Source organism: Hipposideros armiger, unplaced genomic scaffold (assembly GCF_001890085.2).
Source record: "Hipposideros armiger isolate ML-2016 unplaced genomic scaffold, ASM189008v1 scaffold_273, whole genome shotgun sequence".
Classification (NCBI taxonomy): domain Eukaryota; kingdom Metazoa; phylum Chordata; class Mammalia; order Chiroptera; family Hipposideridae; genus Hipposideros; species Hipposideros armiger.
This window is the reverse complement of record NW_017731623.1, coordinates 1,888,252-1,903,080: the sequence shown is the minus strand read 5'-3', so window position 1 is coordinate 1,903,080 and position 14,829 is coordinate 1,888,252. Positions and strand designations below refer to the sequence as shown.

At 45.1% G+C, this 14,829-nt stretch overlaps 1 protein-coding gene across 1 annotated transcript in view; it reads left to right on the top strand.

Moving 5' to 3' along the window:
• The first annotated feature begins 681 nt into the window (after positions 1-681).
• Positions 682-14,829, top strand: part of DNER (delta/notch like EGF repeat containing) — a 293,762-nt gene continuing 279,614 nt past the window's right edge. The window contains exon 1 of the mRNA XM_019657048.1: positions 682-1,084. Within this exon, the coding sequence (XP_019512593.1) occupies positions 809-1,084 (276 nt within the window). The 5' untranslated portion in view covers positions 682-808. The remainder of the gene's footprint in view (positions 1,085-14,829) is intronic.

Sequence of the window (14,829 nt, the reverse complement as noted above, 5' to 3'; positions counted from 1 at the left end):
ATTTCTGAGCGGCGGGCTCCGCTCTCAGCAAAGGGCCCGCGAGAAGAGAGACTCCTCGGTCAGCACCAAGGACAAGGGCCCCGAGGCCGCGGAGCAGACGCGTGGTCGCGTCCCAGCAAACCCGGCGCATCGGCGGGGGTCCGGGCCCTGGGGCTTCGGCGGCGTGCGGGGCGGGCTGGCGCGCTGGGGCAAGTGCTGCGGGAGGGGAGGGGCAGCCCGGGAATGAGGTAGCCGGTCCCCGCAGCGCTCTCACGGATTCTGCGCCAAGACGCCGCGGGCCGCCGCCCCTCCCTCCACCGCGCGGCGCACCCGCCTGCCCCTGCCGTCCCGTGCGCGGCGCAGCGCTGCTCCCCGCCTGGAGGCCCGGTGCAGGCTCCCCTCCGCCGGCGTTGACCCCTTCGGCCCCATTCCTCCCAGAGCGCCGCCTGGTTCCCGGCCAGGCTCCCAACGCCTCCGCTGCCCCTTCGGGGTTCCTTTGGACAAGCCCACTACTCTGGCCGCACCCGCGCGCCTGGGGGCCCCCGGGGGCCTTTCTGCTCCTCCCGCCACAGGTCGCTGTCGGGGACGGGTCCCCACGCCCCTCTCCTCCCCGGCCCGCGCCCTCCCGGCGCCGGGTCCCCGTTTGCCCCGCCCCCTCTCGCCCCGCCCCACAAGCCCCGCCCGGCGTTGCCCCGGGAACCGCGGTTCCCGCAGCTGCAGGAAGCGTCGGGCCCCGCGGAGCAGCGGTCGCCGTCACCGCTGCCGCTCCGGCCGCCACCGCGCCCCAGTCCCGGCTCCGGCTCCAGCGCCAGCGCCCACTCGGTGTGCCATGCCGCCCCGCCGCTCCCCGGCGCCCGGTGTGCAGCTGCTGCCCGCGTCCGCCCTGCTGCTCCTGCTGCTCGGCGCCGGGCCCCGCGGCTGCTGCCTGGCCAGCCCGGTGCCCGCCGCGCCCCTGCCGGCGCCCGGGCCGTGCGCCGCGCAGCCCTGTCGGAACGGGGGCGTGTGCACCCCACGCCCAGAGCCCGGCTCTCAGTCCTCGGCTCCAGCGGGAGAGCCCGGCTATAGCTGCACCTGCCCCGCCGGAGTCTCCGGCGCTAATTGCCAGGTGAGTGGACGCGGCGGGCGCGGGTCGGGGCGGCGGCCCGGGACCGGCAGCCTCGCCTTGGCTGGCGGCGGAGCGCTGCTCGGCTTGGGGCTTCAGTATGCCGGACACTGGCTTCTGTCCCTTGGAGAAAGGGATGGCTCTGGCCTCTCGCTCAGACCCCTGGCCGACCTTGCAAGTGCCACTTCCCTGCCCACCCTGGCTCTCCTGCCGTGTCAGCCCGGAGCTCTCGGGGCGCGCCGCTCCAGGGCCTGGCAGCCACCCTCTCCCCGGTACTCCAGACACGACCACTGGCCACCAAGGGGCGCGCCCCTCCTGTTCCCGGCTGAGCCGCGCTCCGCTAGAGCGCAGTCTGGGTCCCGGAGGTGGCAGCACAGAGGAGCCAGCTCCGAGAGTCCCCCGCGGGGTGTCCAATGCCCAGGTGCCCCCTGCTCCTTGCCTGGCCGGACCCTGTGTGTGTCGAGGGTGTGCAGTATGGGAGGCAGGTGACGGCCGGCCCTGTGCCGGGTTGTCGGCGCTTTTTCCCCTCCACCCTTGAGGGCTCAGATGAGGCGGCCAGAAGCCGAGAGGGCAGCTGCCTCCCCTCGGCCTGAGAACAGCCCTTTCTAAACTTAGGACGGGGTGTTGGAACAGTCCGAGGCATTCGAGGGGACGTTGCGCGTGGGGCTTGGGGTGTTGCCCTCCCGGATGGACGCTCCTCGAGGGGCGCGCAGCCAGGGCGTGAGCAGGGCACTGGAAAGCTTCGAGGAGGCGTGGGGGCGGGCCGGGGGAGGGACGGGAGATGGCCAGCTGCTGCCCGTGGATTTGGATTTCTAAGGGAATTTGGCAGAAAGTAATAAATGAGGCTGGATTACGAGTATATTAAAGCTCGGTGAAACCAATTAACCTATTAACAGCAACATTTTCAGTAGGGGATTTGGTAATGCTGTGTGCAGGTCGAAAATATCCAAGTCTTTCTCCAGCGCAGGGGCAAATAATACCTGAAATGATTAAATTAAATCAAGTGAATATGGAATGCATTTGAGATCAAATGCTTTCTTTCTTACATTTGGAGTGGAGGAGTTTGTTTCATATAAATTTGATAAAATGCTCTAAGAGTTACTTTGAGAATGCTGAAATGCACTCTTATTTAGGTGGGGGAAGAAAGTCCACATATAATATGGTATGATATGATACAATATGATAGACTTTAATTTTTTAAATAGAGGTAAATGGGATTGAGAAAGCTTGACCTTGACAGCCAGAATTTTAGCTATTTCCTAGAATTTTTGTTGTTGTTAGTAGAAAATCACCAACCTGAATTCTTTTTTTTTATGGTGTTGCACTCTTCTTTATTAACTGGTACCATAAGCTTTAATTCCCTCAAAGGGGATGATGATGATAGTGTGTGACATGACCATCCACAGTAGATCTGGGGCATGATGACTCTCGGGGGAAATGCCTGTTGGAGCCATTCTAACCATTAGGACAAAATCTTGCTTACTAATTTTCCATGTTGAATGATGATTTATATGACTTTTCCTGAAGAGCGAAGTTGCCTGAATGCTTCTCTCAAATGCTGTTGTATTTACATGTCTGAATTCCATCCTTGAAAGAAAGAGATGATTTGGACTGAAGAGGGTAGAGAGAGACACTGGAGAAGGAAGGTTAGTGTGTGGTCATCAGTCTCAGGGAACAGGAAGAAAGATTGGACACTGGGAATTGAACTCAACTCTGAGATTTGTGTGTGTGTGTGTGTGTGTGTGTGTGTGTGTGTGTGTGTGTGTCTAAAAATAGATATAAGAAATCTCCAAGAAAGGGAAGGACCTCTTTAGTGCTTCCTAAATCTGATTAAGAGAGAAGCATAAATATTTTTTTGTCGTAAGTGGTGGTTTGATGTCGAATGTAATTCATTCAGCGAAGAGTCATGAACTAATACATAAATATTGCAGAACCAAGTGCTTCAAAACAGATCAGGTTTCCCTGTGTAGCTCCCTTTCCAGGCAGGCTCAGCAGCGTGAATGCTGCCCACCTGAGGAGAGGCAACACTGGCTGTTCCGCGTGTTGGAGAGCTGAGGTCGCTGTCATGCTAACAGCAAAGCAAATTTGCAACCTGATCTGGGCTTGGTTACTTAGAAGAACTTAAGTGAGGTGATTCAGAGCCTTATAACCCATGAAAAATTGATTCCTGATCATTTTAATTTAACCTCTCATGATTTTGCCGTAATGCTCCAGACTCTAATTTTCTATGGGGGCGGGGAAGGGAGGAGGGGGAACGGCAATTTCAATAAAGATGTTAAACACAGGGAAAAAACAAACCGTGCACATACTCAATTACAGATAAGGGGAATGAAGGATAGCCTTTGCAGACAGTGTGGTTGCTGAAATATAACCTAATGCTCCCTGGGTAAATTGGGAATGGAATTTTACCTGTGTGTGAGGAGATGCCTTTAAATAGTATCACCCTTCCTCCATCTACAAAGACAATAATTAATGTTAGCAATGGAAGCATTAGAGCCTAACTCTGAAAATTTCCTCCCTCCCTCCCTCCCTCCTTCCTTTCCTGCCTTCCTTCCTCTCTTTCTTCTGTGGAAAGAATTAAAATCATAGACCACTAATTGGGGTTAAAATGGATTAAGGCTGTCTTCAGCTTTTCTGCAGCCGGTGGCTGGCAGGGGACGGGCAAGCCCCACGTGGGGTCAGGCAGTGCTCGGATACTCATAGGATCTGGGAAGTGGGGTGAAGGGCGGATGTATGGGTTTGAAGTTGAAGTGCTAGAGTTAGACCTGCTGTGACAGGTAATCTAAACTGACTGCGTCCCTGTCGCCTCATCTTCCAAGGTGGGATCTACTTCAGGGGGTTGGAAAGAGCTTGATGTTTGATGGCTGACTGCTTCTCAGCCTCACCCTCCCTGCCCCACATCGAGGCTACCCGAGAAGAAAGCCTAGGACCTCTTTCCTTTGGTTCTGCCGAGGGCCCTGTGAGCCCCAGGCCATGCTAGACCGGACCTCCCCCATCTGCAGTAAACCCCCAAGCTGGCCCCTTCCTCGCTGCTCCCTCAAGCCATTGTGGGCCCTCTGGGGGCTGCCTGCTCCTCCCAGAAACCCTCCTTATGTGACCGAGAGACCCTTTCATACCCTCTTGGTCTGTGTTTGGAATTTGCAGTCCTGACATCCAAACCAGATTTTGAGTGGGTGCCCGTCCTGGCTTTGTGGCATGTCTACGATGGAGTTTTTGGGAGGGTTACATTAGTTAAGTGTTAGGAGTCACCAAGCACCTATGGTGCCTCCATAACCATCGCTTCTCTTTTCTTTCTTTTTAAACTATTGCGCATATTCCATATGCTGACTGGTATGAGGCAGGTGGAACAAGTATCGTCTTGTCCTTTAGTCACATGTAGACACTGTGCTCATTTTCACTGAGTGGGTAATCCAAGATCTCACATCTCACTACTGACCTGAGAATCATACAACACTTAAAACACATTTTTTCTAAGACCTCTATTTAAACATAGTAAATTACGAGGGTTCAGTGGATTGTGAATGTATATGCAAATCTGAGCTACAGAGACATAATGATGGTGGTGGTGGTGGCGGTGGCCAGCTTTTCTCCAGCACTTGCCATGCGCCATCATTGTTTTCGGGCCTTGATGGATGTAACTCACCGATTCTCACAGTGTCCTATGAGCTGGGTGCTATAACCATCCCATTATAGAGATGAAGTGTAGGAAAGTTGAATGACTGGCCCAAGGTCACACTGCTAGTAAACGGTAGAGCTGGGATTTGAACCAGGTAGCTGGCTTGATGGACAGCTGTAGAGTCTAAAGGGGGCTGAGATGAGGGTCCAGCCCTGGCCCTGTCATTTTTAGCTGTGTGACCTTAAGTAAGAGCTGTAACTTCTTTGGGTCTGATCAGTAAAAAGGTGATTCCTGAATCTGATTTTGCCCTAAAATGGCTGTGCTCAGCTGGAGTAAAAAGCCACATGCAGGACAAAGATGCAGCAAATTCTCCTTATGTCTGTCAAGTAGGAACTTCACCTTAGAGTTAGAACTCGGGGTCCTAGGCGAAGCTCCTTTTTACTATGCTGACAAACAAATGGACACTACATAAAAGAATTGCAAATATTTCTGATGGGTTTGAAAAAAGGTCAACTTTTAAAAACTTGAGGTCTTTCTGGTTCATTGGGGGAAGCAGGCGGTATCCGAGGGCGCAGCTATTAGGCCAATTTTTCTTTTCTGGTGAGTGGTACAGGAACTCCTCCTGTCTATTGAGCCACCCATCAAAGGTAAGGACTGTTTTAATTGATGTTATTTTGTTTGTAAAGGTTTTATAAATAAAAAGAATTATTTTAATGAAATAATTCTTTGTCTAAGACTCAAGCAGTCAGACACCTGTTTGTTTCTTCACTTCATGTTCCCTAGGAATCTTATCCCTTGGGATTATCGTGACAATGTGTCAATTTCTGCACTTGGAGAAAAAAGGGGTGTGCGTAGCTGCTTTTTATACAAGGGAATTTTACTCACGAAGCTGATTCTATAATCCTCTCTTCTGATTAAGCATGGTAACTTGAAACAATGGTTCTGCTTCAGATGATTCCGTTTTTGATTAAAGTTTGCTAACAACAAAGAATTTAGTTCTTTGCACATCAGTCTTCTCTACTGGACTTTTTACACACACACACACACACACACACTCACATTGTAATATGTGCAAAATGTCCAATATTAGCCGAGATGCGGAGAGATAATTGCTTCTTTCTCTGGCTTTTCTGTGAACTTGTTATGACCTTGGGAGAGTAATTGAACATCCTTGACCTCGATACTTCCATCTGTAAAATGGACTAATACTGCTTGTCTTATTTTCTTTGTAGAAAAGATGTATTTCACAAATGGGAACATAGTACATTTTTCTCAATAAGTATAACGAAGTATGGGAAAATGACTTCTAAAGCCTTTCAGAAAAAAGTAAAATGCTGCACCAGCACAAGGTGTATTGTATAAACCGTGATGACCCCAATTTATTCAGTGTCTGTCTGTTTTCCTTCAATGAACAGCCTCAGCTTTTTCTCCCCAGTAGGATGAGTTATGCTACCACATAACTTTAAAAAATGAAAAACTGATTGTATTACAATGTTGACACGTGTAGTTCTTTTCATTTTCAAATAAACTAATAGCTTAGCCAGAAAACTCTCAGTGACTTCAAGTTTTCCTTTGAAATGAATGAAAAAAGCTGATCAACTGCCTTGTAACAATTTGAATTAAAAGAAAGAATCCCTTGTTTTCTGTGGTGTTATTAAAATGAAGTGACTTTCTTATTTTGTTTATCTGGCGCATTCTCAGGTTGGCCACCTGACAAGAATGCATTTCTGTCTGTAACATCTTTGCTTAAGCCTCTCATGTGATGCGGTGCCATCCATAATGGTTTTGTTTATGCCCTCATTTCACAAGCATCAAACAGAAAAGCAAGCCGGCCTAAAGCTGAAGGGTATGAGAGTCAGAAAGCACAATGCCTGGGTCGTATTTTTAGATCTCCCGACTGGTTCAGTGGCAGCTGTGGTCAGGGCTGCTTAACCCAGCGTCACAGACTACAGAATCTCGCCCCTCCACAGAAAACCCTACAGCCCAGCAAAGTTTTGTGGATAGAATTTTTGTATGTGTACCTCTCCTCCCTTCACCTGCACCCCCCTCACCTGATGTGCAACCCTCGCTGCTTATTAGAATCATCTGGGAGCTTTAACAAACAGGAATGCCTGGGTGTGGATTTAGAGGTTTAAAATACCCACTCAGTTCCTCAGCTTTCTTAACCCCAATTCCTCGTTCGTAAGTGGGGTGGTTGGAAGGAGTAAGGAGAGTAGCTGTTATACTAAAGCCCCTGGCACATGGTTGGCCCTCTGTACTTCCAAACTGCCATTTTTATAAAAGTGGATACAATTCTCCGTTTTATGGCTAAGGAAGCTTACCTGGGGTCATACAGCTTGTGAAAAAAGTGGAGATTTGGGCCCCTGGGTTGTGGCTTTGAGTATCGTGTTTTCACTATTGCTTTACTGCCTCGAACTACTCCCTGCTTATGACTTTCAGCGTCAATGCCAGAGGGGGACCCATAGAGGAAAGAGGGGTGTGGGTTCCAGTTCTTTGGGTGTGTATGATGTAAGGTTTTTCTTTTTGAAAGAGAGAGAAAAGGCATAGGGCTTTTGAAAAAGAGTGAGGGTTTAGCAATGAAATAAGCAAACTTAAAGGCGTCTGAAAAGACACCCACGTCTGCTGTCTTCTGCTGACAGCCCCTCAGCACCAGCACAGCCTTTACAATGTCAATGCTGACACTTACCTGCTGCTTTCAGTTAATGTAAAGGTGCGCTGGTAATTACTTTTGGGTTTCAGAGGCAGATTGGAACTCCTTTTGGAATGCATTCTCTGGGGGAAGTAAACACAAGACAGAAAAAGGATCGAGTCCCCGTGTTGGGTGGGAACTCAGAACCTCAGCGTCTGTAGTAAATGGGCTGTAGTAAATGGGCGGGATTCCTCCAGTGGAAGGACCGCCCCATGAGGACAGGCGCCAGTTTCCCTCAGCGTTCAAGTCAGAGTTCTGAAATACGTTATTTGGAGCAAAATCCCACCCTAATTTTCAAACGTGATAGAGTAGGAAAAGTGTTAACCATATCCTCAGTATATTGCCCTACAAAGGGAATAGCTTATTTAGGAGCCATGAAAAGAAAACCAAACCTCTCTAACTTCAAATGGACCTCCCTGTTGTTTTTAGACAAATAATTTTTAGACCCTTTAAAAAAAAAAGGTGTAATTTACACACAGTAGAGTTTACCCTTTTAAACCTCTAGTTCTATGAGTTTTTTATTAATAGTTTCAGGTGTAGAAAACAACATAATGATTAGACATTTACACCCCTCACGAAGTGATAACCCCCCAAGTGTACTGCCCATTTGACTGTATATAGCTATTAAAATACCATTGACTAGATTCCCTATGCTGTACTTTACATCTCATGAATGAAATACATATATCTATCTATCTATATATATACACACACACATATGTATATATTTGACTTTTAATATTTTATATTAGTTTCAGGTGTAAAGTACAGTGGTTAGGTATTTACATAATTCATGAAATGACCCCTCCTGATAAGTCCAGCATCCACCTGACACCACATATAGTTTTGCAATCAGTTCTATGAGTTTTGTTATACAGTTGTGTAACTGTCATCACAGTTGAGACATGGAACAGCTCATCACCTCCATACATTTCCTCATGCCCCTTTTATAGTAAGCCCTCTCCCCATCCCAGCCCCTGGTCACCACTGGTCTCATTTCTGTCCTTATCATTTTGCCTTTTCCAGATCATCATATGAATAAAGTCACACAATATCTGTGCTGCTTTCACTTAGCATAATGCTTTTGAGAATGATCCGTGTGGTTTCATGTATCAATAGTTTTGTTTTCATTCCTGAGTGGTGTTCCATTTGTATGGATATACCACAATTTTGTTTATCCTTTTACCAATGAATGCCACTTGGGTTGTTTCCAGCTTTTGGTGGTTATGAATAAAGCTGCTATGAGATTTTTTTTTTAAAAGATTTTATTAGGGAATTGGGGGAGGTGAACAGCATTGGGGAATCGGGGAAGGGGAACAGACAAGTTGCTGTCGTTTTGTTCTTCAGTCTAGTTGTGGAGGACGTTGCTTCACTGGCCCATGTTGGTATTATCATTGCCCTCTTCCCTGGTGAGGCAGTTGATCGCTGGCCATTGGACGGCAGCTCACACTGGCTGCCAGCCGCTCATGCTGGCTGTGTGGCCACTCACGGTAGCCTAGTGCAGCCTACGCCGTTGCTGTGGACTCACGGCAGTCCAGATCCAGGTCGAGCTGTTGTTCACAATCTTAGCTATAGAGTGCACAGCGTCACTGGCCCATTTGAGATCTGAACCAGTGGCCCTGCTGCTCAGAGCCTGTGCTCCCAACCTAACTATTAACCAACTAAGCCACTCGGCTAGTCCCCTGTTATGAGTTTTTAAGTAGACATATGAGGTGTTACAATTAGATCTCTGACCCATTTTGACATAATTGTATGTAGTGCAATTTATGGGTAGCTTTTATTCGTTTTGGCATATGGATATCCAGTTGTTCCAGAAACATCTGTTGACAAGACTGTCTATCTCCACTGAATTATATTGTCAACTTTGTTAAAAATCATTTGACCATACACAGGTGGACGTATTTCTAGATTATTCTAGCCCATTGATCTCATATACCCATTCTTTTGCCAATTCCACACTTGCTTGATTACTGTAGTTTTAGAGTAAGTCTTCAAATCAGACTGTGTGAATCCTTTAAACTTGTTCTCTCTGCCTCCACCTCCCCAAATTGTTTTGGCTATTCTAGATCCTTTGGAGCTTGCTTTTTAAAAACAACATAGAAGGGGAAGTGGGGACATGCAGTTCTCCCAAGCATATGTTGAGATGACAGGAATTCCAAAAATCAGGATAGCATTTCACACCTAGATAGAAACTAGGGTTCTGAACCTGGAATCCATGGATGGTTTCAAGAGTATGTGTATGTCCTGAGATGCCCACTTTTATATGTACATGTTCTCCTGGGGAATGGCTCACATGTTTCATTCAAGAGATTCAAGAAGAAGTCTTCCACCAATAAAAGAATGACTGGGGTAGAGGAAGATGAAGCTGATGGAATATATCTGGGCATGGATTAAGGCATGTACTAAGAGCCAGTTTGGAATCATGAAATGGCCCCCAGATGGGGGTACCAGGTATAATACAGGATGCTCAGTGAAATTTGAATTTCAGGTAAACAATCAATTTTGTTTTCTATGTGTCCCAAATATGACGCATTGTTTTTTTTTTCTGAAATTCACATTTAACTGGGAATTCTGGATTTTTAATTTGCTAAATCTGGCAACCTTACCCCCAAAAGCCTAACCAGTCCCTGCTCCAATTCCCAACTTGTTTTGAAGTGTTCATCAGTGGCACTTCAAATTCTTGCCAAATAATTACATAAGGCAAATTTTATTAACTTGTGTTAAAAATATTAACTTAGCTCATAGTTTCACACTTTCATGATCCTTCTAAGGGCAACTGGCAAACTGTGTTAGGGCATTAAAGAACTGCAAATATGGTGAAAAGACCCACTGGCAAACTTGTGTTAGCCTCTCTCCACCTCGCCTGCTAATCTCACGGCTCCTCATTGTTTTTCATTTTGGTGTGTAGCTTTGCATTTTCCTCTCTGTACACATAAAAATATATGAAGCATATATAAATACTCATATCTATGCAACTATTTTATATAAAAATTAAATCATTCTATGCATACTGTCTACAACTTTTTCCTTAATCTAGTTTGAATATCTTGTCATAAAACAAAAAGCAAACTTTTTGATAGCTGAATAGTACTTCAGTGTGTGAATATTTATGTATTTAGTCCTCACTGAAGCACATTGTTTCAATTTTTTCCATTATAAATAATGTTACAATGACTACTCATATATATAATATATATACACAATGACATATATGTGTGGTATATACCGAGGGGGGGTGCCAAAAAATGCCAACAAAATGTATACACATTTTAAGAGATGTTATCTTAAAATGTGTATATATTCTTTCAGCACCCTCTATACTAGTCAAAAGTTACATACATTAAACTTTCTAGTACATTTTGCTAAATTGCCATTCAAAAAGGCTGAACATTTTTTGCATGTTTACTAACAGCCTAAGAGAATGCTTGTTCACCCACATTTTGGTCAATACTAGTATTCCAGATTTTAATTTACTTTTGTGTGTTAACTGATAGCTAAAACATGGTGTCTCCTTGGTTCTCTTCACATTTTTGAAATTACGAAGGTGGGAGGATATTTCTTTTGAATTGTCTGTTCTTACTTTTGACAAATTTTCTTTTGGGTTGCTCATTTTTAAAAATTGATTTGCAGTAGCCCTTTGTTAATGAAGGAAATTAGCCCTTAGTCCTTTTTGTTGTAAATGTTTTCCCCCATGTATCTTTTTTCTTTTGACTGTGTTTATGCTCATTGGTTTGCCCATTAGAAGCTTATAAGTTTTGATTCTTGTTTAGCCAAACTCATCAATTGGGTGGTCGATACATTTTAATTAAAGCTCTAATGTTTGATACCAATATTATACTGTACAGTATTTTGAGAATTACCTGATTTGAGCCAGGAGTTTGCTTTTGAAGAATTCTGTTTTGGCCAAGATTTATGTTGATAGCTGATCCTAATTTCTTTTTAGAATGTACAATTAAATATAGCCCCAGTGTTTGCCTGTTTTAAGGAGGGTTGGCATAGATTTTCTAGATCATACTTAAATGCTTGTAATTAATTTTGACTTTTTCTGAGGCTGGAACACTGCAACCATTTTATTAAGGTTCTTCACTTATTTTTGTAAAAGAACTACCCAGCACATGTTCCCTTTTATAACTGGCACGAGTTCTTTAGTATTTCATTGAAATCACCAAGTGAATTTTAATGGTATTATTGGATAATAGAGTATTTCTTAAAAGTTCTTTATGGTTAACAGTTAAAAGTGCTCTTCAGCCAGGTTTGGGCAGAAAAAGCTCATCTTAATATTCAGCAAAATGCAAATTTCCCTCCTGCTTTTATCCCCATGGTGTATTTTTAGCTCTTTTCCTGTTGAGAAAAACCTCATTTCTCTTGACCAAAGATCTTTGTGGTCCTCTGTCTTCATTTTCACTCTTTAAAATTGGTCATTGGTTTTTTCTTTTTTCTTTCTTTCTTTCTTTTTTTTTTTTTTGGTTATGCAGATGGGAATTCTTTTATTTCTGTAGAAAAACCTCATAATGAGAGAAATAATGAGAGATAGAGAAATGAGAACTAATATTAACATTTCTATGAGGCCTAAGATAAACTCTCAGCTGGAGAGAAGTAAATATAATATTATTCAGTTTTGCTTTTACAAAGGGAGGGTAGGAGGGTGGTGAATAGGTGCGGGGTGGGTGGGTGATGAGGGTTTGGGGCTATACTGCCTGAAAGGGATGTCACGCTTCTTTTTCTTTCCTAAGAAAAGACACTGTGATTATTATGTTCAGCCTTAATAATGTTAAAAAAAAAAGTGATGTTCAAATTGATGCCGATCCCTTGTAAAAATTCGAGCTGGATTTTCTGTGCGGTTTCCGTTGCTTTCCTCACCTTCAGTGGGCACTGTAGTTGGTTTGTATGCTTAGAAGAGGCTTTTCAAGCAGGCCTGCGGCGCTCCAAGTCGTGAGTGGAGGGATGGGTGGTAAGCAGAAATCCACGCCGAGCCCTTAACCTGATGATTCAATTTTATGAGTTTCTCTGGGTCACAAACTATCCAGAGATGCCAGAGCTGCCAGCTCCCTGAAGGTGGCTTTTTTTTTTTGGGGTGGGGAGGGTATGTGCATTAGGGGCCACACTGAGCCTACAAAACACCCATCCCCGCTCCTTTCTAGATTACACTGTCCAAATCCCAGTCCCTAAGGACGTTAACCAGGTTCAGGTTGTTGGAACCTTGTAGCCTGGGGATGGTTGCTAAGCAACACGTGATCTCTAGGATCATCAGTGTAGGGGGTCGCACCCCCAGCCCACTCAAATTTTCTGATTTATGCTGAGCTCATTAAAAACTAGCCATATAAGGGCTCAACATAAACCCACATGAGCTAGTTCCTTATTAAGCAAGTCGGCTCAGATGGTATTGCAACCCTCAGTGATTACTGGGGAGTCTCCGTTTCTCCTTGTGATGGATCGAATATGCCAGTTGGACACCTATGAGAAGGGCAGTGCACAGGGTTATCTGAAGGTCACTCAGCTGGATGCTGAAAACTTTCCTCAAGCTGTATGCCGTCGCCACTTGTGATCTGGATGGCCTTGCATAATTTACAGAAGATGAAAATGAAGAACAGGAAGGTGAAGTAACTTGATCAGAGTCACATTGCATAGGGGAGCTGAGCTATAAACCCAAACAATCTGTGCTCTTCGCCACCATGCTGTAGTTTTTCTCCATTTTGCTTTGGTGCTAGCCACAGTCTCTCTTAACTAGCTTATGTTAGTGACCCATTTGCGTCTATGTATTTTGTATACATAGATGCGTGTGTGTCTGTGTACCAGGAGACTTGCAGGGTCACCACTCCCCAGCTCCCAGTCATCTTGTGAGACTGAGCAGAGGGGAAGCCTTTTATACTGAGCAGGCATGCCTGAGTTCCTTGGAGATCTGCCCCTGGGACGCCCACTACAGCACCAATCTTTAATACTCTCCATGTTTTGAGCCCAGAACAAATTGATACTAGGAATTAGTTCAAAAGTAAATTGGTTCAATGCATGGTGCTGGGAAAACTGAATATCCTTGTGCAAAAAAAAAATGAAGTTGGACCTTTACTGCACACCATACAGAAAAATTAGCTCAAAGTGAATCAAAGACATACATGTAAGAGCTAAACCTATAAAATTCTTAGATGAAAATATCCAGGGAAAACTTCTGACATTGATTATGGCTGTGAGTATGGATATGACACCAAGCACATAGGCAACAAAAGGAAAAATAGATAAGCTGAACTTCAGCAAAATGAAAACCTTTTGTGTATCAAATGAGTGAAAAGACAACCCATGGAATGGGAAAAATATTTGCAAATAATGTATCTGATAAGAGATTGATATCGGAATATATAAAGAACTCCTAAAGCTCCATGACACAAAAATGAACAACCCAATCCACAAACGGGCAAAGGACTTGAATAGACAGTTCTTTAAACAAGACACATAAATGGACAAAGGCACATGAAAGGGTGCTCAGCCTCATTAGTCATTTGGGAAATGCTAACCAAAACCATAGTTGCGATACCGCTTCATATCCACTAAAATGCGTGTTATCAAAAAACCCCAACAAACTCGGGAGTGTTTGTGAGGATGTGGAGAAATTAGAATCTCTATGCATTGCTGGTGGGAATGTAACATGGTGTCTCTGCTGTGGAAGGTGATATGGCGATTCCTCCAAATATTAAATATAGAATCATCAGATGATCCAGCAGTTCCACTCCTGACTATATGCCCCAAAGAAGTGAAAGCAAGGAACTTGAACAGATACTCATGTTCATAGCAGCATTATTCATAATAACCAAAAGGTAGAAGCAACTGAAGTGCCCATTGGCAGATGAATGAATAAACAAAATATGGTCTACCCATTACAATGGGATATTATTCCACCTTAAAAAGGAAGAAAATCCTGACACATGTTGTAACATAGGACCCCAAAGGGTAACCCCAAGTGAGGGGGATTTATCAGGCTCCCCATCGTTGGCAGGCCTTGAATTCCAATTTTTGTCCCCCTAACTCAGTGAAGCTGTCCTCATCTCTTCTCCATTTCTCAGCATCTCAGGAATCTCTTCTGGAAAATTCAGAGACCATATGGAGGGAAGTCCCTTCCCAAACACTGGGCTTCCTTCTTATCTTAGATCTGTCCCTGTATTTTTTCACAGCCTTGCTAGCCATCCCTTACCCTCCCTACCCCCAATGACTTCAGAGTACTTTAAATTAACGTTTGCCTAGTTTTTAGTTGTTCTTAGCAGGCTTGTTGGTTTGAATAACCAGGTCATACTTAGAGGAAACAAAAGTCTAAAACTGATGTTAAAAAACAAGTCATGAGGGGCCGGCCGAGTGCGCCGGCGCGTTGGTTAAGAGCTGGCTTGGGACACCAGAGGGCCCCGGTTCGGATCCCACATATGAGGGCCAGTGACACTGCCCTCCACAGCTAAGATGCTG